Source organism: Chrysemys picta, chromosome 1, assembly GCF_011386835.1.
Source record: "Chrysemys picta bellii isolate R12L10 chromosome 1, ASM1138683v2, whole genome shotgun sequence".
Classification (NCBI taxonomy): Eukaryota; Metazoa; Chordata; order Testudines; family Emydidae; genus Chrysemys; species Chrysemys picta.
In genome coordinates, this window is record NC_088791.1 from 6,950,877 (window position 1) to 6,977,118 (window position 26,242).

The window sequence follows — 26,242 nt, forward strand, 5'->3', positions numbered from 1 at the left end:
GCATAATTCGAATTTACAGTTTTGGTTGAAACACCCTTTACTAAAATCTGCCAGAGCACTTTGTGGAGAATTTCAGAGTAGCAGCCGTGTTAGTCTGTATCCGCAAAAAGAAGAACAGGAGGACTTGTGGCAAGTCCTCCTGTTCTTCTTTTTGTGGAGAATGTGGCAAACAGTGCCATCTAGTGTTGGCCAGAGGCAAGTTTCACAAACCTGATCTGCAAATGGGCCTACAACCAAAGAAACCCATTTATACTAGTTTAATGAGGTTCTTTTACTGCACCCATCACAATGGTACAGTACAGCTATTTTTAACAAACGGCCTGACTTATAATAACCTAGTTACATCAAACACGGCAGTCAGACACTCTGCATATGCAATGGGATGTTTTTCCACCAGAGCATCTCCTACAGAAAACACCTGGACTGGTTTTGAAGGCAGAATCTTGGGCCGTCTGGTTAACAGCTGCTGTTGAATCTCAGGGGCTGGAGGTTTAAAAGACGGGAGGCACTGGAGATGCTGCCTATGACAGCGAGACCTTACTGATCAAGTACCAGTCAAGTGTCAAGGTATATACATCTTTTATTTAAAAAAGTTTACAGTTCTTTAATTATACACAACTATTTGAGAGGTTATATTCTTAGAGAAGAGGCATTTGTCATGGTGACAAGCATGCCCACTACATCATCACAATGCAAGAAAAAAGGGGAAAAAGAAAAGAAAAGAAAAAAGCTTAGACTCAAATGAAGGGAAAACACCCTTTATCTCTTCAAGTATCACACAACAGGTATCAAATACAGTCAGTAAAATAATGGCCATTTCTCATGCTGCACACGCTCTTGCTAAAGTGCCAGGGGAATTCAGATGAGCAAAAAGAAGCAAAAGAAAAACAAACCAACAGCCCTGCCCTCTCCTCAATGCCCCCTGCGTGGTGTGGTATAGATCTGACATCAAAGGTGCAGGGTGGGGGTGGAGGGTGTCCTTGCATACCGGAGAGCTACCACTTACATCAGAATGCCCTGTGATTAGTCTTGCTGGGAGGGGGGAAAAAAGCCAGGGCAACCCAACTGCAGCACAGGTTACAGCATTTCTCATCCCTTATGGGGAAAAATGGGACTCCAGCTCCCTGGTTTGTGTGCACCGCAGGCAGATAATGTGGGGGTGGTGATCAAACATGGATAAGGGAGATTACAGAAGTGACAATGTAGGTAGTATTCCCATAAACCTAAGTGGCCAATTTGAACGTCAGAGGTAACAGAAATTGCATTTAACTTCCATTTCCCCCCTCTGACCGAGGGTTTACACATTACCAGTTAATTTACAAAGCATTATTCCACTCAGTTCATATCGAGATGCCACTCCCTTAAGATTAGCTTTGCCAAGACTCCCCTCCTTAATTTTTTAAGTCTAAAATTGTCATGATGGAAAGTCAAATGAACTAAGAAAATACACTTGGAAACGTCAAGGAGAGTTGAAAACACGCCTGATGAAATTCAAGATTAACCTAGTTGGCAATGTAGGTAGCTTCTTGAGACGCTTCTGCGGATCTGGGGCAGCTTTGATATTTCTCAATTTGTATAGGTCACACAAAGCTCAAGAACAAGGTGACAAGCTATCAGACGTGAAGCCAAAGAGCCTACTTCCATAACAACGAGAACAGGTTACTAACAAGCTTTCATATTCAGGGATTCATTGAGAGCACGAATCTACATACAGTGGATCAATCGTAGTCATGTTGGAGTAGGCTTGTTAATTTCCACCTGGCTGATGCTTTGAGATTCAGTCATCTGAACAGGGAAGAGAATGGCAGTGGGTCTTTCAGAAAAAGAACATTAGCATTTCAAAAGAAACTGGAACTGAAAAAAAAACTGGGCATCCTGCTTCAAAACGATTCCACTTTTCTCTTCCAGACTAGGGGTGTGTAGTTTATTTACAGACGGTTCTTGTTTGAGATGGGGAGGGAGGTGAAAGATGGGAGAAAGGGCAGAATGAGGCAAAAAGCAGTTGTTCCAGTCTAGAAAGAAGGGAAATCCATTAGAATTTATTCCCTACAAGAATTTTACACTAGGCCATATTCCTTTGAACTGCAGGTGTTTGACACTTTACTGTAGGCTTCCTTTCCTGCTGTAATCACTACAGGGGAGAATGATCAAACATGAAATATACCAAGATGATGATCTTTTCGACATGCTGCAGGCAATGCTATAGATTTCATGTGTAAAGCTCCATTAATATCCAAGGAAACATCTTGCTGGAGAAGTTCCAGATCTATACCCACAAATACCTTGCTTCGGCTGCCTGCATGCACAAAGTAACGTGCAGAGGAATCAGAACAACTTGGACAACTAACAGAAGCCAAACTGCATCTTCACAACCTAGAAAAATCAATGCGGTAAAAGGTGTGCTTACTTTTCCAGGAGTCTACCTTAGATTTGCAGCTCTAATTGTAATTCTTTTGGAAGCTTAGGACAGGACACCTTTTTATTAGAAAACTGGCTTCTTCAAATGAGAGAGATGCATGAAAGTGTTCACTGTGTTAAACCTGCTCATTGAATAGACTGGGGGAAGAGTAATACAGTTACCTGGAAAAAAAATTAGAGGTAATTAGAACACTGTTTTTTATACAATATTGAAAAAATACAAATTTTTATTGTTTTGTTGTTTTTAAACTGATATCACCACCCAGCACTTAGACTACCCCTAAATAGCACCTACAGTTAAAGGTTATAGCACAAGCAAACTGCTAGTTCAGCAGGTAAGCAAGTTAAACAGTGCCAACACAGTTCTGCCCCCCCTCCCCAAAGTAATGAGAAAACAGCGTGCTAGATAAGAGTTAAAGTACACCATTACATGTTAAATAGTTAATACTACCCTTCCAACAAGCCACAAATGCTAGATAGAGAACTTCAGCACAGTAACTAACCACAGTCCTACATCACTGCTTTTTAAAAAAAAAAAAAAAAAAGAAAAGAAAAACCTTTTGCTTCATGCCCGTAATTAACATAAAATAAGTAAACCCTTTGTATGTTATTTTTATTAAGGAAAATCATGCTAAAGCAAAATTGTACTTCATATAGCTTTTTCCAAAACAAAAAAACAAAGAGGAAAAAGAAACTGATTGTGCTTTATGGATTAAAAAAGGATTGTATCTTTCAACCCCATTAACTCAAAACTTGGTGGCATTCCTAAAAGAAAAACATTTGTGGGACAATGAAAAAAAAAGTGTTTACTCAATCCAGTCTGTCATTCAAAATTCTCTGTTCAAGAGTCACTCAGCGTGGGTTGAATTCCACATACTGTCTTGAAGGTTTCATCAAAAAAATATTAAAGTATCTGTCTGTCTATCCAAACCCCTCAGAAAACCCTAAGAATACAGCAAGTAACATTCAGATTTAAAATCCATATTAGTTAGGATTTCAAATGCACAATTATCCAAATTCAAGTATCACTGGCAACCCAGGTAGGCGTTTACTGTATTAGGTTCTCTTACCATTAAATAAAAATAATAAAAAACTTAATATGTTGAAATACACCAGAAGAAATCAATTTTTTCATTCAGAATTCTTGAAAATATTTTTCGCTTGTTTCCCCAATTTATGGTTTATTTTTATTAATCTCAAATATTCTTAGAGCATTTTTCTTTGTTAAACTTTAGTTTGGTCTGTTGTACACACAAGCAGATGGCTACCAAGCTGCTGCAGAAGGGAAAACAGAAAAACAAAAATGGGAAAGAGAATGTGCCAACGGATTCATGGACTATGGCCAATGGGCCAATCTTCATGGGTCTGAAGCTCTCAGCAAGGCTAGTCCATCTGGTCAGAGAACCCTCTTTTAGGAGATGGAGACAGTTTGCAAGGTGTTTGATCATACTTCAAGCAAGAAGGAAAGCTTGAAGCTATTACAGGGTAGCAGTTTCAAAACTATGACAAAGAGTTTGCCTTTGTATGTGCTCCAGGTAAATTAAAGCACTGTTCATATAGCATTGTGTTTTTCCCCCCGAAAAAAGGGAACAGCTCATAATCCAGACCAAGAAAATGAGTAAAGTCCAGATGAAGGCTTTCCAAAGTCCCAAAAGCAAATAGATGAGTGGTTGTAGGTCCCTACAGTTCAGAGGGTGGGCAGAAGTCCAATATAAAAGTGTACTTAAAATCCAAGTCATTTTTTTTAAGCTTCGATGCTCTGAATAACTCCGTGCACTTTTTAAATGCAACTCCACATAAACTATGATAGCGAGTTTGACCTGAAGGAGCACTTTTTATTTCAATGTCTGATCTAAAAATGTTCTTACATTATCCCCTAGACTTTTTACTTTGAGAAAGCTCTGTTCCATCTTATCATCCAAGGTGGTAGCTGTGGAACCACTGATAAAGGAAATCTCTAAGTCCCTACCTATCGGAGCAGCTGTTTGAGTTGACAGTTCAGTAGCACACAAGTTGACTTGGCCAAATGGAATTATGAATGCATGCATTCGGGCTGCATATTGCTACCAAAATGGAATGTGGGAATATGCTATATACCTTGGGTTTGAGAAATGACCAAGAAATCAAGATCTAAAGGGTGATATATATATCAATGCTATTATTCATAAAAACCTTGTTTAGTAATAAAAAAAATTGCTTTGTTTAAATATGAATATTATAGTCTGCTTCTCATGGTTAGGAAATAATAGTCTCTCTGAAAAGCAGGTTGCTTCTTCTACTACAATTCCATATCCTGGGCCTCATCTTCCGAGAAGTCAGACATGGAGCTCTCTGATGAGCTGTCCCCGGTACCTTCTTCCTGTTCTTTTAGTGCTTCTTCTGTTGCATATTTCTGAATGTATTCTGTATGTGAGGAAAGAAAAGGGTATAATCAGCATATGTTCAACTCCCACAGCCATTTATAAAAATGGGTTGGTACTGAGCATGGCTGAATAAAAAATTTATGTAACAGACGGTGGGATAGTGCCACATATGGACAATAAAACATAATGATTATATAAATTAACATAGGGATTGCCATATCGGTTTAGACCAAAGGTCAATCTCGTCTGACCACAGCCATATTAGAGGCATCAAAGGGAGGTTTGAGACCCTTGGATAATGCATGAAGTCCTGAGGCATACATGTTGATAAACACACACATTGTTAGGATACTGAACACTAGACTTGGAGTTAGAAACAGCCAGTGCCCTTTACTTCTGCACATACACCGGTTTAAAAGCCTCATGTTCAAAATTCACGGTCATAGTGAATCCAGGTCTCCTGGAAAATAAGAAAAATCTGGGATATTCTACAAGGGCTATACTTGGTCATCGGGCAGGAAGGCTGAGAGCTACTGTACTGGTCTGTCCTGCTGCCCTATAATACAGTATCTTGAATACTTCGTTTTCATATTATGTATCAGCAATCGCTGTTAGTACCACAGCGTGGCTGTGCCATTGTGAACGGGAGGCAATGCAGTGCGCGCAGTACCAAGGGGAAAGGAGAATCGGAGACCCTCTCAAGATACAACCCACAGTATGGAAAAGTTTTGAACACTGCTTTATGGAATTAGAGACTGATGATACTGGCATAACTTCCAGAGAAGGAAAGAGACGAGAGGAAATGAAGAAGGTTGGAGAAAAAGCTGGAATACAGATTTACTGCTTTTAACCTAATGCAAACCTGTGTTCCCTAGAATAAAACCACAACAACCCACCTCTCTATCCCCCAAGAGACAGGCCTTGCACTATGCTTTAGTATCAGACAAGGGCAGTCATAGTAGCAGAGAAAAAATTCTAGAGGGTGCTCCCCAGGAACTCCCAGCTATCAATTTCCAGACATTTAATTCTAGGAGCTCTAAACACAAGCACCCCAGCCAATCTCAGCTACTGCAGTGGTTCCTATAAAGAGATGAGGTTTCAAAGCCAAGACCCAAACCAGGCAGGGCTCTAGCTAGCTAGATCAACACCTTGAATTACAACCAAAAGCAATTAAGGAGCCAGCACAGGTCACAGAACTGGTTTAATAGGATTCTGGAAGGCAAATGCATTTTGTGCAAGCTGTGGCGTGTGCGATTTTCTAGTGTCGCTCCATGCAGAATGCACAGTAGTAATCCAGTTTAGGAGCAGGATTATTGAGACTATGTCCAGAGTTGAGGGTCACAATCATCTTACTACATGTGCCTACGGAGGAGGCTCTTGGCTGACACTATCTGACCTTCCAAGAGCAGCCACGTCCCGAATTTGCAAACCTCCTGAAAAAGGGTGTACATGCGGGGATCATTCCTCCAACCCAGTATCTTTGGGTAGATCTTCACTGCACAGAAAAACCTGTGGCACTGAGTCTCAGGCAGCAGGGCTAAAAATAGCAGCGTAGATGTTCCCGCTTGGGCTGGGGCCTGAGATAAGGGGGTAGGGTCCTGGAACCCAGCCTCCCACCTGAGCATGACTGCCTACACGGCTATTTTTAGCCCTACAGCCTGACCCCACAAGCCCGAGTCAATTGACCCATGCTCCGAGACCTGGTGCTGTGGGTTTTTCTCTGCAGTATTAACAGACTGTATGTCTTGTCCGGATTGAACTTCAGCCAGCTTGCTCTCAAATCCTGTTCTCAACTAGGCACTGGGAAAACATGCCACACCATTTAGGTGAACAGGTCATGTAAACTGAGCTATCCGAGTCTGGTACATCCCTCTAGCTTGGGACCGGGGTACATGAGCAGGGTGAGGTGAGCATTTCTTACGCTGTACCTGCTCCGTGCTTAGATTTCAGTTGCTAATCTGGCAGTTTTCACAGGACGGACATGAGCAGAAGGCAAGACGCCTTGCTTCTAAAGCCCCAAACCGGATTTTTTTTAAAGCAGCAGCCATTCCTTTATGCTTAATGATGTCTAGCTCCCACAATAGGAGGTGTCAATGAATTCCAATTCGTATCACGAAATCCCAGCCTAAAGGACTTGGAAGTGTTGCTCTTTTCCTTAACTCAGGGTAAGTCTACACTTTTACCGCCGGAGCCGGAGGTAAGCAATCGATCTTCTGGGATCGATTTATCGCGTCTTGTCTAGATGCGATAAATCGATCCTGGATCAATCCCGGAAGTGCTCGCCGTCGATGCCGGTACTCCAGCTCGGCGAGAGGAGTACGCAGCATCGACGGGGGGGCCTGCCTGCCACGTCTGGACCCACGGTAAGTTCGAACTAAGGTACTTCGAATTCAGCTACATTATTCACGTAGCTGAATTTGCGTACCTTAGTTCAAAGTCGCGGGTTAGTGTGGACCAGGCCTCACAGTTTCATGGTGCAGAAAGGAGGGAGGATCAGTCTTGCACTTATAAAGCACAGAGACAACTTTAGCTTAACTAGATACTTTTCCCTTCCACTGGCCTAAAACACTGCTAATTGGCCATCCTTTGTTTCATGTCATGCCAAGCGACAGATGTGCTTATGAAACTGTGGGAGGTCACTTGTAATGCGAGATGCCAGACATACATGACCATAGAAACTTGCATTTGAAAAGCTAGTTTTGTTTCTTAAGTAACATCAATAATCTACTTGCATCTTTCAGTTCAGTAGAAGAGAATGTTAAGCTGGATGTTAAATCTTTGGCAACATCTTTCTTCCCACTGCCTCCAAATTTCTGCGGTGCTTATTTCTAGCATGACGTACAGCTACCCACAGTACATCCGAATCTTCAAATAGTTAATTGTCTATACAGGCACCAGCTGGCTAAGTTGCAAGAAGCCAAGGTTTCTGGAATTGAGGCTATGGAATTAGGCCACTAGATGCTTTAATACCTGCTACAAGAATAGACTCTGAAGTGCTGTTGAACTACAGGGACCCTCTGCATTTAAAGTACTTGAGCCAAATGGCTAAAAGGGGCTTTCAAACTCATATGGAGGCACATGCTGATTTCTAATGACAAGCAGCTTCTCTCTAATGGTTTAATTTGCAATGTTCACCTGTGAGAGGTGGCTGAAGTTTGTGTCATGAGAACTTGCACAAACAGCTCAATAACGATCGCTCTGTAAACACTAGGAAGTGTAGAACATTTGCAGTGATGCTGCATGCAGCGTGAAGACATTCAAACGGTCAGGTTCCCTACCCTTCTGGAAACCATATCATGAATACAATAATGGTGATAAAGGAAAGTGCCCTGGTCCTGTGCAACTGGATCTTGTATACTAACAAAAAATGATCTGCTCAAAGGCAGCATTTAACTTCTTGGGTGCCCGTTTTGGGGTCTGTCTTGCTTAGCAATTGAACTTCCAATAAAAAAATATTGGCCCAGATAAACCTCACACACACACACACACACACCTTTCACACCCCAGCAACAGGATCCCACCCTTCCTTTTCTCCAGAAATTTCAGATAAAAAACAACACCTCTTCCCATTCGCAACCTCACAATATCCCTGAATTCACTACCACTCCTGCTTATGTGGGAGACTAATACTAGGAAAGCAGCTAGCTGTCATCCTGACATTTAGCAGGTAAAAACAAGGACAGGAGCCATGTGACCATCCGCCACTTCACTGACTCTCAGAAAGTGCTCCAAAGACCCAAGGCCCACAGCTTATAAAGCACAGAGACAACTTTAGCTTAAATAAAAAGTTTCAGAGTAGCAGCCGTGTTAGTCTGTATCCGCAAAAAGAAGAACAGGAGGACTTGTGGCACCTTAGAGACTAACAAATTTATTAGAGCATAAGCTTTCGTGGACTACAGCCCACTTCTTCGGATGCATATAGAATATATGTTCCTCAATATATGTTCCATTCTATATGCATCCGAAGAAGTGGGCTGTAGTCCACGAAAGCTTATGCTCTAATAAATTTGTTAGTCTCTAAGGTGCCACAAGTCCTCCTGTTCTTCTTTTAGCTTAAATAGATACTTATCACCCATCAACACATCTAAACCCTTGACACTTGTTTGCTAGGCCAGACTAGAAAACTGGGGAGAGGCTGCCTAGCCATCAGCACGATGGCCATTCATTTTAACCTCTGGAAATTCCTGACTTCCAGGGAACTTTCATGTCTAAACAATTAACCCTCTTTTTGGGTTAAACTCATGTTACACTGGAGGATCTAGACAGGTTTCAGAGTAGAAGCCGTGTTAGTCTGTATCCGCAAAAAGAACAGGAATACTTGTGGCACCTTAGAGACTAACAAATTTATTAGAGCATAAGCTTTCGTGGACTACAGACCACTTCTTCGGATTCGGATTCCTGTTCTTTTTACTGGAGGATCTAGTCATTTTTCAATCCATTAAGGAAAGATGACACGGAAGTGTACATTCTGCTGGCCCTGTAGATACCACAGGAAGTATATTTTCAAGTGTCTAGCATAAAGGTTTGAAATCAAGATTTCATAGCAAGAAAGAACCAACATTGCTTCAAATATTTTAGCCCCAAAGGAATGCAAAACAGCTCTATCTATACCCCATTCACAGCTCTATCAGTATTTAACCATTTACTAAAATTATGCACCAATAAAGTGCCAGCCCTGATTTTTTTTTTTTAGGCACAAATGGGAGTTAAGCACTCAAATCCCACTGACCTTCAATAGAAGTTGATTGCTTAACTGGCTCTTTGTGCCTTTGGAAAAAAAATACCCCCCCCCCCCAATTTCCTCTCTTCTAGGATGGAAAGACTAAAAAGGTTCTCTTACCTCTATGGCCATTAACAAGTTTTATATCTGAAGAGTGAAAAGCTGTACTAGTGTTAAACAAAAATCTTTTCAGCTATGTACACAATAGTCGCACCAATGGACAACTATAGGTTCCATTATGAATCTTTATTTAAGGGTTTTGCTCTTCATAAGGATTGTGGCAGGCTGAGAACTTCGTACCAGGTGTCAGTCCTAGGAGCAATCGCCAACACACACATCAAGCAGATATTTTATGCTTTCATAACTAAAAAATGAGGAGGTAAAGGGAAGAGGAGATAAATTATGTATTCACAGCACTTAATTTTCCAGAGCAAAGAAGTTGCTAGAATCCATTGCATCAATTCCAGCATGTCCAAGACTTTTTTTTAAATATTACCGTTACAAAGAGGGATTTCACAGAATGGCAGTGTTCAGTTCTATCTTATGGTTGTCATGCAAAACTGGTAAGAACCCAGAGTATTCAAAGTGGACGCATGACTCTTATGCATACGCTATGTAAGATGAATTGATTACAAAGTTTGGAAGGCATAGTAAATCTCAGAATGTAGGACTGGAAGGGACCTCCATAGGTCATCTAGTCCAGTCCGCTGCACTGAGGCAGGACTAAGTATTATCTACACCACCCCTGAAAGGTATTTGTCTAACCTGTTCTTAAAAACCTCCATTGATGGAGATTCCACAACCTTCCTAAGTAATTTTTCCCTGTGCTCAACTACCCTTACAGTGAGGAAATTTTTCCTAATGTCCAACCTAAATCTCCCTTGCTGCAATTTAAGTCCATTTCTTCTTGTCCTGTCCTCAGTGGTTAAACTTAAACAATTTATCACCCTCCTTTTTATAACCTTTTACATACTTGAAGACTGTTATGTTCCCCTTCAGTCTTCTCCTCTCCAGATGAAACAAACCCCTTGCCTCTCCCCACCCCAATCTTTCCTTGTAGACCTTTAAACGTTTTTCAGAGTGGTAGCAGTGTTAATCTGTATCAGCAAAATACTCTTCTCTGGACTTTCTCCAATTTGTGCACATCTGTCTCAAAGTGAGGTGCACAGAACAGGACACAATAGTCCCACTGAGGCCTTATCAGAGCTGAGTAGAATAGAGGAATTACTTCTCATGTTTTGCTTACAACTCTCCTGCTAATACACCCCAGAATGAGGTTTCCCTTTTTGTGACAGTATTATCTTCTTGACTCATATTTAGTTTGTTATCCACTATAACCCCGAGATCCTTTTCTGCAGTACTCCTTCCTAGGCAGTCATTTCCCATTTTGTATTTGTGAAATTGATTATTTCTTCCCAAATGGAGTACTTTGCATTTGTCCTTATTGAATTCATCCTATTTATTTCAGACCGTATCTCCAGTTTGTCAAGATCATTTTGAATTCTAATCCTGTCCTCCAAAATTCTTGCTCTCTCTCACACCTTGGTACCGTCTGCAAACTTTATAAGTATGTCATTATCCAAATCACGTATGAAGATATTGAATAGAACTGGACCCAGGACAGATCCCTGCAGGACCCCACTCGATATGCCCTTCCAGCTTGATTGTGAGCCGCTGATAACTACTCTTTGAGTATGTAAAAAGCAACAGAGGGTCCTGTGGCACCTTTGAGACTAACAGAAGTACTGGGAGCATAAGCTTTCGTGGGTAAGAACCTCACTTCTTCAGATGCAATACCTGATCTTTGAGTATGGTTTTCCAACCAGTTGTAGACCCATCTTGGTTCATCTCTAGTTTCTTCCTGAGAAGGTCATGTGGGACAGTATCAAAAGCCTTGCTAAAGTTGAGATATATCACATCAATTATTTTCACCCTGTCCACAAGGCTTGTTATTATCTCAAAGAAGGAGATTAGGTTTGACTGGTTTGGCACAATTTGTTCTTGACATTTGTCACCTTATTTTTTTTAGGTGCTTACAAATTGATTGTTTGATTATTTACTCCATTATCTTTCCAGGTATTGAAATTAAGTTGACTGGTTTATAATTCCCTATATAATTTATAATAATAATGATATATTATATATAATAATATAATTCCTTATTCCACTTTTTATAGATAGGTACTCTATTTGCCCTTTTCCAGTCCTCTGCAATCTCTTCAGACAGTTCCTTAAGTATTCTAGGATGTATTTCATCAGGCCCTGCCAATTTGAGGACATCTATCTTGTCTAAGTAATTCTTAACTTGTTCTTTTCCTATTTTAACCTCAGATACTACCCCATTTATACTGATGTTCACTATGTTAGTCGTCCAATCATTGCTAATTTTTTTGGTGAAAAACAAACAGAAGTCATTTATTTCAGCCGTTGCTAAATTTGCTCTCGTTTCCTCCTCGTTGAGTAATAGGTCTTCCCTGTCTGTGTGCTTCATGGTTTATGCCAATCTCTAACTATTAGAGACCCGGATGAGACCTATATGGGGTCAGATTATCCAACATCTTTCTACTGAAGGATTCCTATACCTCCTCTGAGGTATCTGGCACTTATCCAGCATGACAATTCCTACATTATTTTAAGGGACGCCAGACAGGCACATGTATGCACATGCGTGCGCAAACACATAGAAAATGGGGTGAGCTAATGGCATGACTGGTGCACAACTTTGAATAGCCGTATTTTTTTGTTTACTTTTAAATAAAATACCCCAGGGAAAAAACAGCCGGAAAAATCTGTGCTACTTTAGCTACAAAAATATTACTAACTTCTCCAAATGTCTGAAGTTTGCTTTTAAAGTTGGGGATCTTAGGAAACCACCTTTAACTTAGTTCCTTTCTGTTTCTAACTTATAATAGTTTGCCAAGACATTCCCCACATCCAAGCTAAGCTGAACCATTCCCAACACTGTATTCTACAGACCAGCTTTAAATTTAAAATGATGGTGGTTCATCCACTCTTCCCAGAAGACTATCCTGCTCTAAAATTAAATACATCTATTTTAGAGCAATAGTGGTCATCAGACAAAAGGTATTTAAGATGTACAGTGAAGAGAACAAGTTTCTCCCAAACAGCAACAGATCAAAGTGATGCCATTAATTTTTCAACATTCCATTGACTCCCTTACCTTTAATTTTCTGTTTGTATTCTTCCGGTCGGTGGAGATACATGGCTGCAGCGTCACCATTTAGAGGATCTATGGGGTTAGGATAGGCCAGCAACTGGGGCAGGAACGACTCAAATATATTGGTAAGATCTGCAAGATAAATTAACACAAAATCACATTGCACATCCACATCTCAGACCCACAGACAACCAAGTTAAACATCAGTGAAACTGTGTATTGCTGTAGTCAGATATTAAGATGGTGTAAAGCTTACGGAAGCTTAAATTAATATACGTTTTCCTGTCCTAGACTGCTCATATAATTGAGAATGTGTGATAATAGAGCTTCCACTACTTTATGCCCAAAGTATTTTACACTTCGATAGCATCTTTGATCTGAAGATCTCAAAGCACTTTACAAACACAAATAACTTCTTCAGCATCCCTATGGAGATTTGTGAAACGCTGTTACTTAAGGAAATGGAGGCAGAGGTTAAATGATATACCCAAGTCATACAGCAAGTATAGCAGGAATTAGACCCAGACCATTCTTTTATGCTTTAAACTTTGGACACTTTTCCCTCCCAATTGCCTCACACCAAAATTCCCCATGCTTCCTCTCACATTACTGTCTTTAAATAAGTCGGTTCCTAGACTTAAAATTGACATCTCAGCATAATACAATTTCTACAGAGCTTCGACACTTGTGATAATAAAAAGAGCAACCCAACAAGTTCATTCTCCCATTTCAAAACAATTAACAGCATGCGAAGAGATTCACATTAATGCCTTACTGCCAGTTGGCATTTACCACTAATAATCCATGACAGGGAAACATGTTTCTGGTGCTGATGAGTAAGTGTGAACACACGAAACCATGCTCCACACCCCACCTCCAAAAGAGACATATGCACCATACTTCAAAGATGCGGGTGTGAAGCAACGGACTGTGCTATTCTTTCTTGGATGTTTCAGGCAGGTACCAGAAGGGCTGTATTCTCCCACACACATGGAAGAGTAAGCCCTCAGTGTGGGGTTAGGAGGGTGATTTTGCAAAGTTTAACTTCAGCAGTTAAAGACTAGCAGGTGCATGTAGAATTTTAAAAAAAAAAAAATAAAAAGCAGGTTCACCCTTTCAATCTTTTTATTTTATTAGCATCGCCTTTTCATCTGGGTAGTACGTAGGCTCCCCTCATCCTTCACCCCCTTTCTGGTGGCAAAGAAAACCTGATGGAGTAGCTGCAGCACAAAGAACGACAAAAATGTCTTTCTGCTGTTAATCAAAAGAGGGGTTTTTTGGGGGGGGGGGAGAGAGGGCAGGAAGAGACCCCACCCACAGTTTCTCAGCACATCAGATCCTGATGGAGACAGCACTAGGATCAGATCTGTACCTCTCAGGCCTTTATTAAATAGGCCAAGATTAAACATATCCTGCACCTGGATCTTACCCCTATTGATTTACATTGTAGGTCTACACTGCAATTAAGAACTGGCGGCTGGCGTGTGCCAGCTGACTCGGGATCGTGGGGCTCTGGCTAAGGGGCTGTTTAATTGCTGTGGAGACCTTTCAGGCTCAGGCTGGAGCCCAGGCTCTAGGATCCAGTGAGGTGGCAGGGTCCCAGAGCTTGGGCAGCCGGAGCCTGAATATCTACACGGCAATTAAACAGCCCGTTCGGCTCGTGGGGCTCAGGCTCAGTCATCAGGCATAGGCCAGCTGCGTGCGTCTAGCTGCAGTGTAGACCTAACCCAGGAGAACTAGCACCATGTGAACTGCTAGCTCTCTGCAGACCACCTGCAAGTGCTCCTACAGAACGCACGGGAACCTCTGGCCTGGACATGGCACCGAGGAAGAGACTTATTGTCAAATCTTCCTTCCTGCATGAACACATCCTGCATATGTAGAAACTCCAGGGTATTGACTAGCTGAGTCACTTCAGCGTGAACGTGGCATAGCAGGGACGGAAATTCGGGTTTGCCTACACACAGGAGTTGCACAGTTTTAAGTAAGCCAGTGCAACATCACACCTTTAGTTAAACCAATGCAACTTTGTGCATAGACCAGCCCTTAGTTATTTGCAGCTAAGCTATACAAGAGAGTCTCTAAAATGCCAGTTTTTTTTTTTAAACTTAAAATTTTCTATTGAACAGAAAAGCCATTGCCCTTTTCAAGGGCAGGCAGATAGAAAGGAAGGCTACAAGAAACACTCTTAAGTACACAAATGTCTCTAGGCCAAGTTTGCCAAGGCTGCTGCATTGAGATGCCAGTTGTCACCATCAGCTCCTTGTGGGCTGAAGTGCAACAGCTTCTTGAAGTGTAGTCCTCCTCTCAAAAGGGATCACAAAAATAGCGTGGCACCAGCCAAGATGAGAATGTTTCCCAATGTAGTTCCTTCTGTCTACTCTAGCACTTAAGACACTATTAGCAACAGGTTTGTTTCTTAGGCCTTGTCTACACTACCGAGGCAAGTCGACCTAAGTTACACTACTCCAGCTATGTGAATAACGTAGCTGGAGTCGACACGGCTTACGTGGATTTACTGCGGTGTCTACACCGCGCTGCATTGATGGGAGATGCTCTCCCATCGACTTACCTTACTCTTCTCATTCCAGTGGAGTACTGGAGTCGACCAGAGAGCGCTCTGCGGTCGATTTAGCGGGTCTTCACTAGATCCGTTAAATCGACTCCCGCTGCATTGATCACAGCCGTGTGGATTCCCAGTAAGTGTAGACATGGCTTCAGTTTATGTGGACTTATTTTATAACCCAGTTGCCATTGGGAAAATTAGAAATATTTAATGCTGCCCAGTTTAAGATTAAATGGAAAGGGGAGTTTAGTTTTAGCAACTGAGCAACAAAGCCCAAATGAAAGACAGCTCAAAATAGCCCCTTTTCCCTTTAAATGCCTTCCTTTTCCAGTTCTCTCTTTTCCAAGTCCCAACTAAACCAATGCTTCATTTTTAGTATTGCTTGAATGTGCACAGCATGGCTAAAATGAAGACGTTGTGCTAAGAAGGGTTTGGTGCTTTACTACCCTGTTTCCCCGAAAATAAGACAGTGTCTTATATTAATTTTTGCTCCCAAAGATGCGCTAGGTCTTATTTTCAGGGGATGTCTTATTTTTCAATGAAGAAGAATACGGTACACATCGGTGGATGCCTTATTATCGGGGAGGTCTTATTATCGGGGGGATGCCTTATATTACAACGAGAGGCAAAACTGTAAGTAGGCCTTATTTTCGGAGGATGTCTTATTTTCGGGGAAACAGGGTAGTTAAATAAAAGGAATCTACTAAACTATGGTCTTAAATCTAGTGGATTTATTGGTAGCAATCGTAAGAACTTTCCATCTAATTTCTATTGAGTCAGCTAGTCCGTACCTTCTCTACCAATACAGGATTGGTTGTTTTAAAGGTCAAATGCATAACAAAATAGTTGTATTACTTTATATAGGAAGATTTTTTTTCCAAGATTGCTTTCACCCTCCAAAATTAGATCGTTCTGTGTTTCTGCTGCAGAGAGAAATTTCTTGTGTTCCTTGAGTATATGGCTGTGTGTCTAAAAGTCAAGGTGACTGATGACTTATAACTGGAGGGGCAAAAAAGGTAGGTCTAACGCAGATTATGACACCAGCAACACAATCAAAGAACAAAAAGGAGTTACGTCTTCAAAGCATCCTCCAGAAAAAATAAGGAAGTTTGGAATAAGATGAATGGCATTAAACAAGGGCATTATTTGACAAGTTGTTGGCGTACCAACAGTACATCCTGATTTTGTCTGTAACGTATACTAGTTATAGATTTTTGAAAGCTTTGAGATCATCTTTACACATCATAGAAGAGCAGTAAGTACTGCAGTTGTTTTCCCTCCCTTTACAGTCCACAAAAATGCCAAAAATACAGAAGCATTCTTAGGAAACCAATTACAGAAAGGTTCATATGACATTCTGTTCGTAAATACTGTCGAAACCCCGCTGCAACAGTCCACAGTAGCATCTCTCAAAACAGGAAGCTATTTTTGCACAGCTTACAAACCAGTATCCAGATTGCTAGTGTACAACATCAGAATAGCAAACACAGTGAAGCAATTCTAATTTGTCAGCCAGACACGTCATCTGCAGCTGCTTTAAGACTGTTGAACAAAACTGCACATTGCTCATTTAGTACTCTGGCTACTTATCCCACTGTTGGGTTTTCTCAGGGTAAAGTCCACTGCTGAGAATGAACATTCCTGGTACGATCAGTGTAGAAGTAAAAGAAAGCTCTCCTCACCTTATAAACTACCACTCGTCTTTCCTGCATTCCTCAGCAAAAAAATACATATAATAGAAAAGCTGACCCCTAGCCGCAGTTGCAACATAACAGCATGAGTTTTTCATTGTGCAGTCCCAACTAAGTACTTCGGCATTTTTACTACAGGTATGTAGTAGGTCCAGTTCTTGGATCCACTGTTTCCATTGCATAATTTGAAAGAAAACTAAAGCAGTTTGGTCTTTAAAGTAGTAATTTGTTACTTTGGCAATAGGTTCAGACCATTGACAGTCAAGAAACCAGGGAAACTAGAAATAGATGAGAACTTTTCAAGGTGAAAAGTCAAAGGTAAAGAGTTTATATTGTGTGCATACTGCTTAACCCTATACATCGAAGTGTGAATATAGTGTCCATAAACTACACCGAGAAGTTTGATGCAGCCCGCCACACAAGAGAATGAGCTATTAAATGTCTGTTCTGTTTAACTGTTTCAGACTTACATAAGAATTATTATTTACCTAAGTCCTTGTCACTATAAATTGATCTTGTTAGACCTCTAAAGCTAAACAGAATCATGTCTGGCCAGTAATTGGATGGGAGACCTCCCAGGAAAACAAATTCTGCAGGAAGTGACGTAGACAAATTAGTAGATGGTATCATTTCTCCTAAGTTGTTTTGAAACAATGCCTCAATTTGATGGTGAAGGGGAATAAGTGTTTCTGAAGCCACCTTCTAAAGAAAAATCTATCAAGGTCCCAACCAGCGTCAAAGAATGCTTTCACCCTTCCTATCTAAAATTCAATTTGGATTACTGCAGTCTGGTTACTTAAAAATTTCCCCCATAGTTTCATCTGGATACTGTAGCATTCTTCACTTCCTATCCTGAAGTGTTGCTGCGTTACTGTTGAGCAGTTGCCACATTCCACCTCAGAGATGGCTGCACTTTAGTGGGGGGTTGAGTGATTCCAGTACAATGTTTACAGAATCCTTCAACATCTTTGGGATGAAAGGAGATGCGTTAAGTAATACTTTCATATCAAGCTTTTGTTACTAAACTGAACTTGGTTCAGTGAAAAAAAACCCTACAATTTGGCTCACACTTTCCAAAATAGACCTTTGAGCACTTACCTCCAACAAGCTATATTAAGGTATTAAAACCAAATAAATGATGAAATGTGTCACCACACAGTGGATTGCCAAACTCACCATAGAGAGCTGTCCAAGTTTGATTAATTACATCTAGACATACAGTTCCTGACCTGAAACAGATGGAGAAAGTGGAATTAAAACATGTACAAGTTAGCAAAATACTTGTAGGATTTAACAGTTTTAACCCTGCACACTCCTCACCACCAAGCAGGGACCAATTATTTACACGTTGGTTAGAGCAAAATATAGGGCAGCCATAGTGAGTAGGAGAGCTTCCATACTATGTACAGAAACTAGATTTTTCTAAGGAAGGGATGAAGAGAAAGGGCACAGTAACTTGGAGCCAGTATTTACATGGGGGGATCTCACTTGTGAGACTAAGACTGGAAAGGAAGGAGGGGCGCTTCATTTAACACAGCAGTTCTCAACGGAGGGTCTGCGAACCCTTTCCGGGGGGGGGATGCGGGGCCCCACGGCTAAAACCCAGAGCCTGAGCCCCAGCACTTCCCACGGGCTGAAGCTGGGAGTCGCAGGGCTGAATTCTGGAGCCCCAAGCCCCGGTGCTCCCCACGGGGCAGAAGCCCTGAGCCCCTGGGCAGAATTGCGGGGGGACATGGGGATGTTCTCCCCCCCCCCACCCCGAAACTACAGTGCAAGAGAAGGGCAGTCCCGAGGCAGCTCCAGGCCCTCTCCACCTCCTCCTCTCCCCAACCCCCGGCCAGGTCGGAGGCGGGAAGCCAGAGCCAGGCAGTGCGGTACAGCTGCTGCTCTGACTGGTGCCATGCAGCAGGCAGCCACAGCGTTCCTCGGCTCCTGCTGCTGCTGGGGGTTGAAGCTGCTCCTCAGCTCCCAGAACCGCTTTGCTCACGCAGCTGGTAAGAGCCGCCTGGGTTGGGGGACCCGACTCCATGGCTGGCAGAGCCCTCGGGGAACAGGGCTGGCAGGGGAGCCCTCCCGGCACACAGCCCCGAACTACCCTCTTCCCTGCACCCTGAGCTACCCTCCTCCCCACACAGCCCCTAGCCACCCCCTCCCTACACCCTGAGCTACCCCCCTGCCCACACAGTCCCCTAGCTACCCCCCTCCTCACCCACACACAGCCCCTAGCTACCCTTCTCCCTGCACCCTGAGCTACCCCCCTCCCCACACAGCCCCTAGCTACCCCTCCCCCTGCACCCTGAGCTACCCCCCTCCCCACACAGCCCCTAGCTACCCCTCTCCCTGCACCCTGAGCTAACCCCGCCCACACAGCCCCTAGCTATACTTCTCCCCACACCGAGTTATCCCCGTGCCTGCACACAGCCCCTAGCTACCCCTCTCCCTGCACCCTGAGCTATCCCTCTGCCCACACAGCCCCTAGCCACCCCCCTTCCTGTACCCTGAGCTACCCCCTCCCTGCCCCCACACAGCCCCTAGCCACCCCCCTCCCTACACCCTGAGCCACCCCCCTCCCTGCCCGCACACAGCCCCTAGCTACCCTTCTCCCTGCACCCTGAGCTACCCCCCCCCCAAACACAGCCCCTAGCCACCCCCTCTCCCTGCACTCTGAGCTCTCTTCAAACTTTTTGAGCTGAGCCCCACACCTTTGAGTTATAATTTTTAGTTGCTCTCCTCCCCCCCCCCCCACAACCCAAACAGGCTGGGTGGCCTGCTGAGGCGAGCTGGGGGTGGAGGTGGCACTCCCTCCCTGGACCCCGCTGTACAGAGCTGGCCCAAGCCCTCCTGGCCCCTGCCCCCCCCCCAAACAGAAGTCAAACTACACCTATGCCCAAGCCCCTCCCAGCCCAGAGCCCCTAGTCCCCCCCCCACTGGGCCCTGAAATTTTTATTGCATGTTGTGGGGGGGTCTCAAAGAAAAAGGTTCAACAGATCTCAACAAACTGACTATATGGAAGTGACCAGATTTTTATGATTTCCTTTAAGAAGGGTTTTCTAGTATGTATTTTACATAATTTATGGACTAATGCTTACCAACAGACAGGCTGGAGAGTCTAGCTAGAGTTATTGTCTTGAGAAGGTATCTCTGAAAAGGGGAACTAGCAACCCTGGTCCTTCTATGCCACAACATCTGCCTCATTTATTTATAAAAGCACCCAATGTTGCCTATGCATAGATCACACAAGGAAAACTTCTGCAGTAGGTTTCCTACCCAGTACTTCATACAGCCTGAACTCTGCCGGAAAAGTTACCTGTGGGGTAGTTTTATGAAACACTATCCTCTCAGATCAAATTCTTACCCTGGACTGTTAGTGTTAGATGGCAGCTTTATCCAGCCCCATTAGCACACTATGAAAAAACGGCTTTGGCTTTCTTATGAAAGCAAAACAACAACTAGAATTAACTAATACCGCTAATCAGAAATACCACATACTAAGGATTTACTTACGCTTCGTCAATATTGGGATGGAAAATTTTATTCATGAATCCTGTAAAGAGAGACAGTGGTTAACAGCAGAAAGTAGCCACAAAAAAGGAGCACACTTGGTAAGCAGTTTACAGAAGAGAAGTGAGCCCTCGTTTGAATAATTTCAATGGAAACCTTGGCTTAGCTATATATAGCTATGTGACCTTTCAAATGTACAAGTCATATTTGACCCTAGGGTCCTCTGCTGTTCACTTCACCAAAGCCCCTGTTTATGGACAATTGTATTTCAAGGTTTTGCATCCAGTATTATCTTGAAAAATATTGCCCATCAGAACCATTAAGCACATGATTTTTTTTTTTTAGATAAAATGCTTTACAAAGCTGTAGGGTTTTTGGAACAAACAAAAAGATCTAAGCTTAACATTTGCTCTAGGATTAAACTTTTTCTAAAATGGTCTTTCCAACAAAGGTCTTCTATAAACTTTCAATCTCAATATTAAGCAGCTTTCGTAAGGCATTTAGAGGCATCTGGTTCTGCAGAAACATACAGTTAAGACTTGTCAACATTCAGTAGCAATACAGCAAGAGAACAATTGATACCTCAGGTCTTTAGAAAACACAGCAACAGAAGTGTTTCAATTTCAAGACTCAGGCAGTCTAAGAAGTGTGGTCTGAACTAAAAATAGTTACTATTTTGATAATGCTTTTTGTTCTGACTTCTAGTTTACAGAAATGAAAAATTCTATGGTTTGACAGCGACAAGAATGTCACAATAAAACTAACTTGCTTTGCACTTTAAGATTACATCTGCTAAACAGCACCCAGGGGCACATTTTTCAGCAGTTAGTGAACTAAGATTAAATTAACCTCATTATTGTTTGTAGCACCTATGATCTCTAGTCATGTACTTGGACCCCATTGTGCTGGGTGCTGTACAAATCCGGGCCAAAAAGCCTGTCCCTCTCCCAAAGAGCTTCCAATGTAAGTAAAAGAGAAGAGATGGATATAGGCAGGGAAAGAAAATGAGAATGTTGGTCAGCATGTTGGTCTACCAAACTCACTCTGCTCATTATATGCCTAGAAGGCCCAGGCTAACTCCAAAATTGTACAGGTGAAGAGGCAAGTTTGTCTATCTAAGCACCACCCACACTTGACATCTTGATCACACTTCTCCCAGGACTTATTCATTTCTTCATTGCTTCTTGCCTGGAAAATTGCCACTCCCTCCCTTATATGATGTCCTAAGGCTCAAGTTCTCCAAATTTCGAGTGTCTCTTCTGCAAGAAGGAACACAAAACGCCCATTCCCCTTGCCCACCTTCCTAATTAGCTTCCTAATCCATTTTAAGATCTTATTCCAAATCTTAAAGATTCTCCACAGGACTTGTCCTCCATCTCAGACATCTTTTCCTCTAGGCCATCTGCATTCTAGGATACTTCCATCCCATGCCCTCCTCATTTTGTCCTTGATTATGAGTAGGCCCTTCAAGTCCCACACATTACTTGAAATTGTGCAGTCACTTAGTCCTCCACTATTACAGGTAGAGACGTGTTACCGTTTGAGTTAGTATAATGAATGTCGTCGTCTATATTTCCAAATAAAGACTAGGCATGGTTGAAATGACTATATATGAGAATGATCCTTCACTGAAGTGGAAGCTATACATCTTAAATATAAAGCTCTTTTCCAGTTGGCTAAGAACTTTGGCATGTTCTCCATAACCATAACTTTAAATAATACAATACAGCAGGGGAAGGCAACCTATGGTATGTGTGCCAAAGGTGACACACGAGCTGATTTTCAGTGGCACTCACACTGCCCAAGTCCTGGCCACTGGTCCGGGGGGCTCTGCATTTTAATTTTAAATAAAGCTTCTTAAACATTTTAAAAATTTTATTTACTGTACATACAACAATAGTTTAGTTATATTAGACTTATAGAAAGACACCTTCTAAAAACGTTAAAATGTATTACTGGCACGCGAAACCTTAAATTAGAGTGAATAAATGAAGACTCGGCACACCACTTCTGAAAGACTGCCGACCCCTGGAGTAGAGATTTGGCCAGGAAGATGTCATTAGATATCTGGGTGAGAACAGTTTCACGGGAGAGGATCAAGGGTGGAGATGGAGGAACTTGAAGGCAATGGATGTAGACTGTATTTGAGTTTGAAGGTGAAAGGAAGATGAGGTGTAAGTTAGAGAGGCAGATGGGGTCAAGGACTTTTTCCTTTTTAGGCTGGAAGAGACCAGAATAGGCTTGTATAGTGAGGGGAGGAAACCAGATGAAAATTAGAAGAGGAGGGTAAGATGCCCTCCCTTGATATCAGGCACATGTATGTACTGGGTGCCTAACATGCTCCTTGCAAAAGTCTTCTTGATATTTCCCTGAAAGCCCTGAAGTAGCCATTTCTTTGGCTGACAGAGCCCAACGATACACCAATTTATTCTTGCACAGACCTCCTTTATATACACAACTTCGAGGCTGCCAGTCTTTTCTTGGCTTCGCCAAACAAAGTAAGTTAACAGATCTGTAAAATTTCAAGAACTGGACAGATTTCAGTGGGCTCCTGGCACCTTAATGAAATTTCCTCTGAGATTTTGGCTCTCTGGGCAGAATGACAGTGAAGTGGTATCCTGATGTCTGAAATTTAAAAATATGAGCCTAAACCTGTGAACTATTCTCAGAGTCACTTTATACTTTTGAACCTACAAAAGTTTGTCCTTCACTGAAGGGGCCATAAGTGAACTTGTGTCTTACAGACTTAGGGTGACCAGATGTCCCGATAAAATCGTGACCGTCCCAATTTTGAGCAGTTTGTCCCGCGTCCCAACCGATCTTTGGTCAGGACTGCAATTTTTGTCCTGATATTTTGCGCCACCGGGATCACTCGGATTTTTTTTTTTTTTTGCACTCGGCCGGCTGGCAGCACTCGGCTCCCCCCCCCCCGGTGTCCCGATATTTTCTTCATCTCCTCTGGTCACCCTATACAGACTAAGCGGCTATAGTAAGAAGCTATCTTGATAGTCAAAATAAATTGAAGTTCACAAGGGACGACTTCTACAGAAACCAGTTGACCTCTCTGGTATGAGAAGCTACAGACTTCTGTATCTGAGGACAGACTCCCAAATTCTGTCATCTACTTCAGATGGCTTCTATGGACAGATTTGTGCATTCAGGGTACTGGCTTCTCGTTTTCTCAAAACCCTCACTAAAAACATGCATGATGGTAGCATGCCATAGAACTCAGACACCTTGCAAAGATGGCCCTCTGAATGGAGTATCCACAGCAATGTGCCACAAGGAATCACAGGATTGGAAGAGACCTTGAAAGGTCATCTAGTCCAGTCCCCTGCACTCATGACAGGACTAAGTATTATCTAGACCATACCTGACAGGTGTTTGTCTAACCAGCTCTTAAACGCCAATGATGGAGATTCCACAACCTCCCTAGGCAATTTATTCCAGTGCTTAACCACCCTGACAGTTAGGAAGTTTTCCTAATGTCCAACCTAAACCTCCCTTGCTGCAATTTAAGCCCACTGCTTCTTGTCCTATCCTCAGAGGTTAAGAAAAACAATTTCTCTCCCTCCTCCTTGTAACAACCTTTTATGTACTTGAAAACGGTTATCATGTCCCCTCTCTCAGTCTTCTCTTTTCCAGACTAAACAAACCCAATTCTTTCAATCTTCCCTCATAGGTCATGTTTTCTAGACCTTTAATCATTTTTGTTGCTCTTCTCTGGACTCTCCTGTCCACATCCTTTGTCCACATCCTTCCTGAAATGTGGTGCCCAGAACTGGACACAATACTCCAGTTGAGGCCTAATCAGTGCAGAGCAGAGTGGAAGAATTACTTCTAGTGTCTTGCTTACAACACACCTGCTAATACATCCCAGAATGATGTTTGCTTTTTTTTGCAACAGTGTTACACTGTTGACTCATATTTAGCTTGTGGTCCGCTTTGACCCCCCAGATCTCTTTCCGCAATGCTCCTTCCTAGGTAGTCATTTCCCATTTTATAGGTGTGCAACTGATTGTTCCTTCCTAAGTGGAGTACTTTGCATTTGCCTATCCATAAGGCTTGTTAGCTTTCTTTGACAAGGTATCAGGTTTGTTTGACACGATTTGTTCTTGACAAATCCATATGCTGACTGTTACTTATCACCTTATTATCTTCTAGATATTTGCAAATTGATTGCTTAATTATTTGCTCCATTTTCTTTCCGGGTACTGAAGTTAAGCTGACTGGTCTGTAATTCACTGGGTTGTCCTTATTTCCCCTTTTTTTAGATTGGCACTATATTTGCCTCTTTCCAGTCTCCTGGAATCTCTCCCGTTTTCCATGACTTTTCAAAGATAATCGTTAATGGGTCAGATATCTCCTCGGTCAGCTCCTTGAGTATTCTAGGATGCATTTCATCAGGCTCTGGTGACTTGAAGACATCTAATTCGTCTAAGTAATTTTTAACTTGTTCTTTCCCTATTTTAGGATCTTCTGATCCTACCTCATTTTCAGTGGTATTCACTGTGTTAGACGTTCAATCACCACCAACTTTCTTGATGAAAACCGAAACAAAGAAGTCATTAAGCACCTCTGCCATTTCCACATTTTCTGTTATTGTTTTGCCCCCCCCCCTGAGTAACAGGCCTACCCTGTCCTTGGTCTCTTCTTTAAGACTTCTTTAAGCAGACATTAAGGATGGTTTCTGGAGGTAGTGATCAGCCAAGTAAGATAGGGCTATGAATAGCCCAAAGATAGGGTTTAAAGTACTGGCAGTGCTTGCTCACCATCACAAACTACCCTCTCTCAGATATACTTTTCCTTAGAGGCAGAGCAAGATGACCAAGATGACTAGTTGCTATCTCGAAAGGCAGCTGTCCTGGTCCTACCTGATGAACTGGAGCCAAAAGCTCTTTCCGTTGAAGGCATATTTCATATTTTAATTGCTTTTTAGGTCATTCAAACTTTAGGCTATATCTACACTGGAAATAAACACTGTGGTGCCAAGTCTCAGAGCCGAGGTCAAGTGACTTAAGCTCGGGCTGTGGGGCTAAAAATAGCAGTTTAGACATTCTCACTCGGGCTGCAGCCAGACTCCAAGACCCACCCCTCTCTTCAGGTCTCAGAGCCCAGGCTCCAGCCCGAGTGGGAACCTCTACACTGCTATTTTTAGCCCCACAGTGTAAGCCTCAGTCAATTGACCCCAGGCTCTGAGACTCTGTATCCTGAGTTCTTCTTTCCAGTGTAGACATGCCTTTGGAGTTTAACACCACGGATTGTTTGAGACAGACTGTCCTGCCTGCATCAGGGCCAACTGTCCACCTCGTCAGGTGGAATGACTGCTTTGGTACTGGAAATACGGTAGTGCGGGAGGAAGAATCAACGGGAACATCGACTGGAAGCTGTCTCACTATCCCTTCCACCACTGCAATTGCACAAACTACCTGCAGTGCTAGCCCGTAGCAGCTGGGACATTCTTGCACCAGTTGCTACTTCCCCTCCATATCAGGAATTGGCTGCAATCCACCATGCATTGCCTCAAAGGGCAGCCCATCACTTATCTGTGCTCAAAGTACAGCCAGTTAGCTGGTAGGTTGTGAGAGGTCCCAAGAAGACTTTTTTTCTGATGCATAGTACAGCCCTCTAACAAGAGCAGGGAGCGGTAGCCCTGCTGACACAAACAAGACAAGAAAAGGGCACGAACATAGCAAGTTTCAACTTTCAGAGTTGTCTCTTCCCTCTTGACAAGGAAACAACCTTATGGGACTGAACTGGACCAGGAATAAAGCAATGCCACCTTTAAAAGGAGTTCAGACCATG

At 42.6% G+C, this 26,242-nt stretch overlaps 1 protein-coding gene across 4 annotated transcripts in view; it reads right to left on the bottom strand.

The window, feature by feature from the left end:
* Positions 1-562: 562 nt before the first annotated feature.
* Positions 563-26,242, bottom strand: part of UBE2H (ubiquitin conjugating enzyme E2 H) — a 67,812-nt gene continuing 42,132 nt past the window's right edge. For 2 of the 4 annotated variants that reach the window (XR_010589305.1, XR_010589307.1), the window contains 5 exons: positions 20,441-20,480; positions 18,113-18,165; positions 12,683-12,811; positions 3,489-4,821; positions 563-2,580 (listed from right to left, as the gene is read on the bottom strand). Coding sequence is in view for 2 of the 4 variants with exons in the window: in XM_065552238.1 (XP_065408310.1) it covers positions 4,697-4,821; positions 12,683-12,811; positions 18,113-18,165; positions 20,441-20,480 (347 nt within the window). In the remaining 2 variants the exon portion in view is untranslated. Of the gene's footprint in view, positions 4,822-12,682; positions 12,812-18,112; positions 18,166-20,440; positions 20,481-26,242 lie in introns of all 4 variants that reach the window. The other 2 variants (XM_065552238.1, XM_065552249.1) reach the window with 1 other exon arrangement.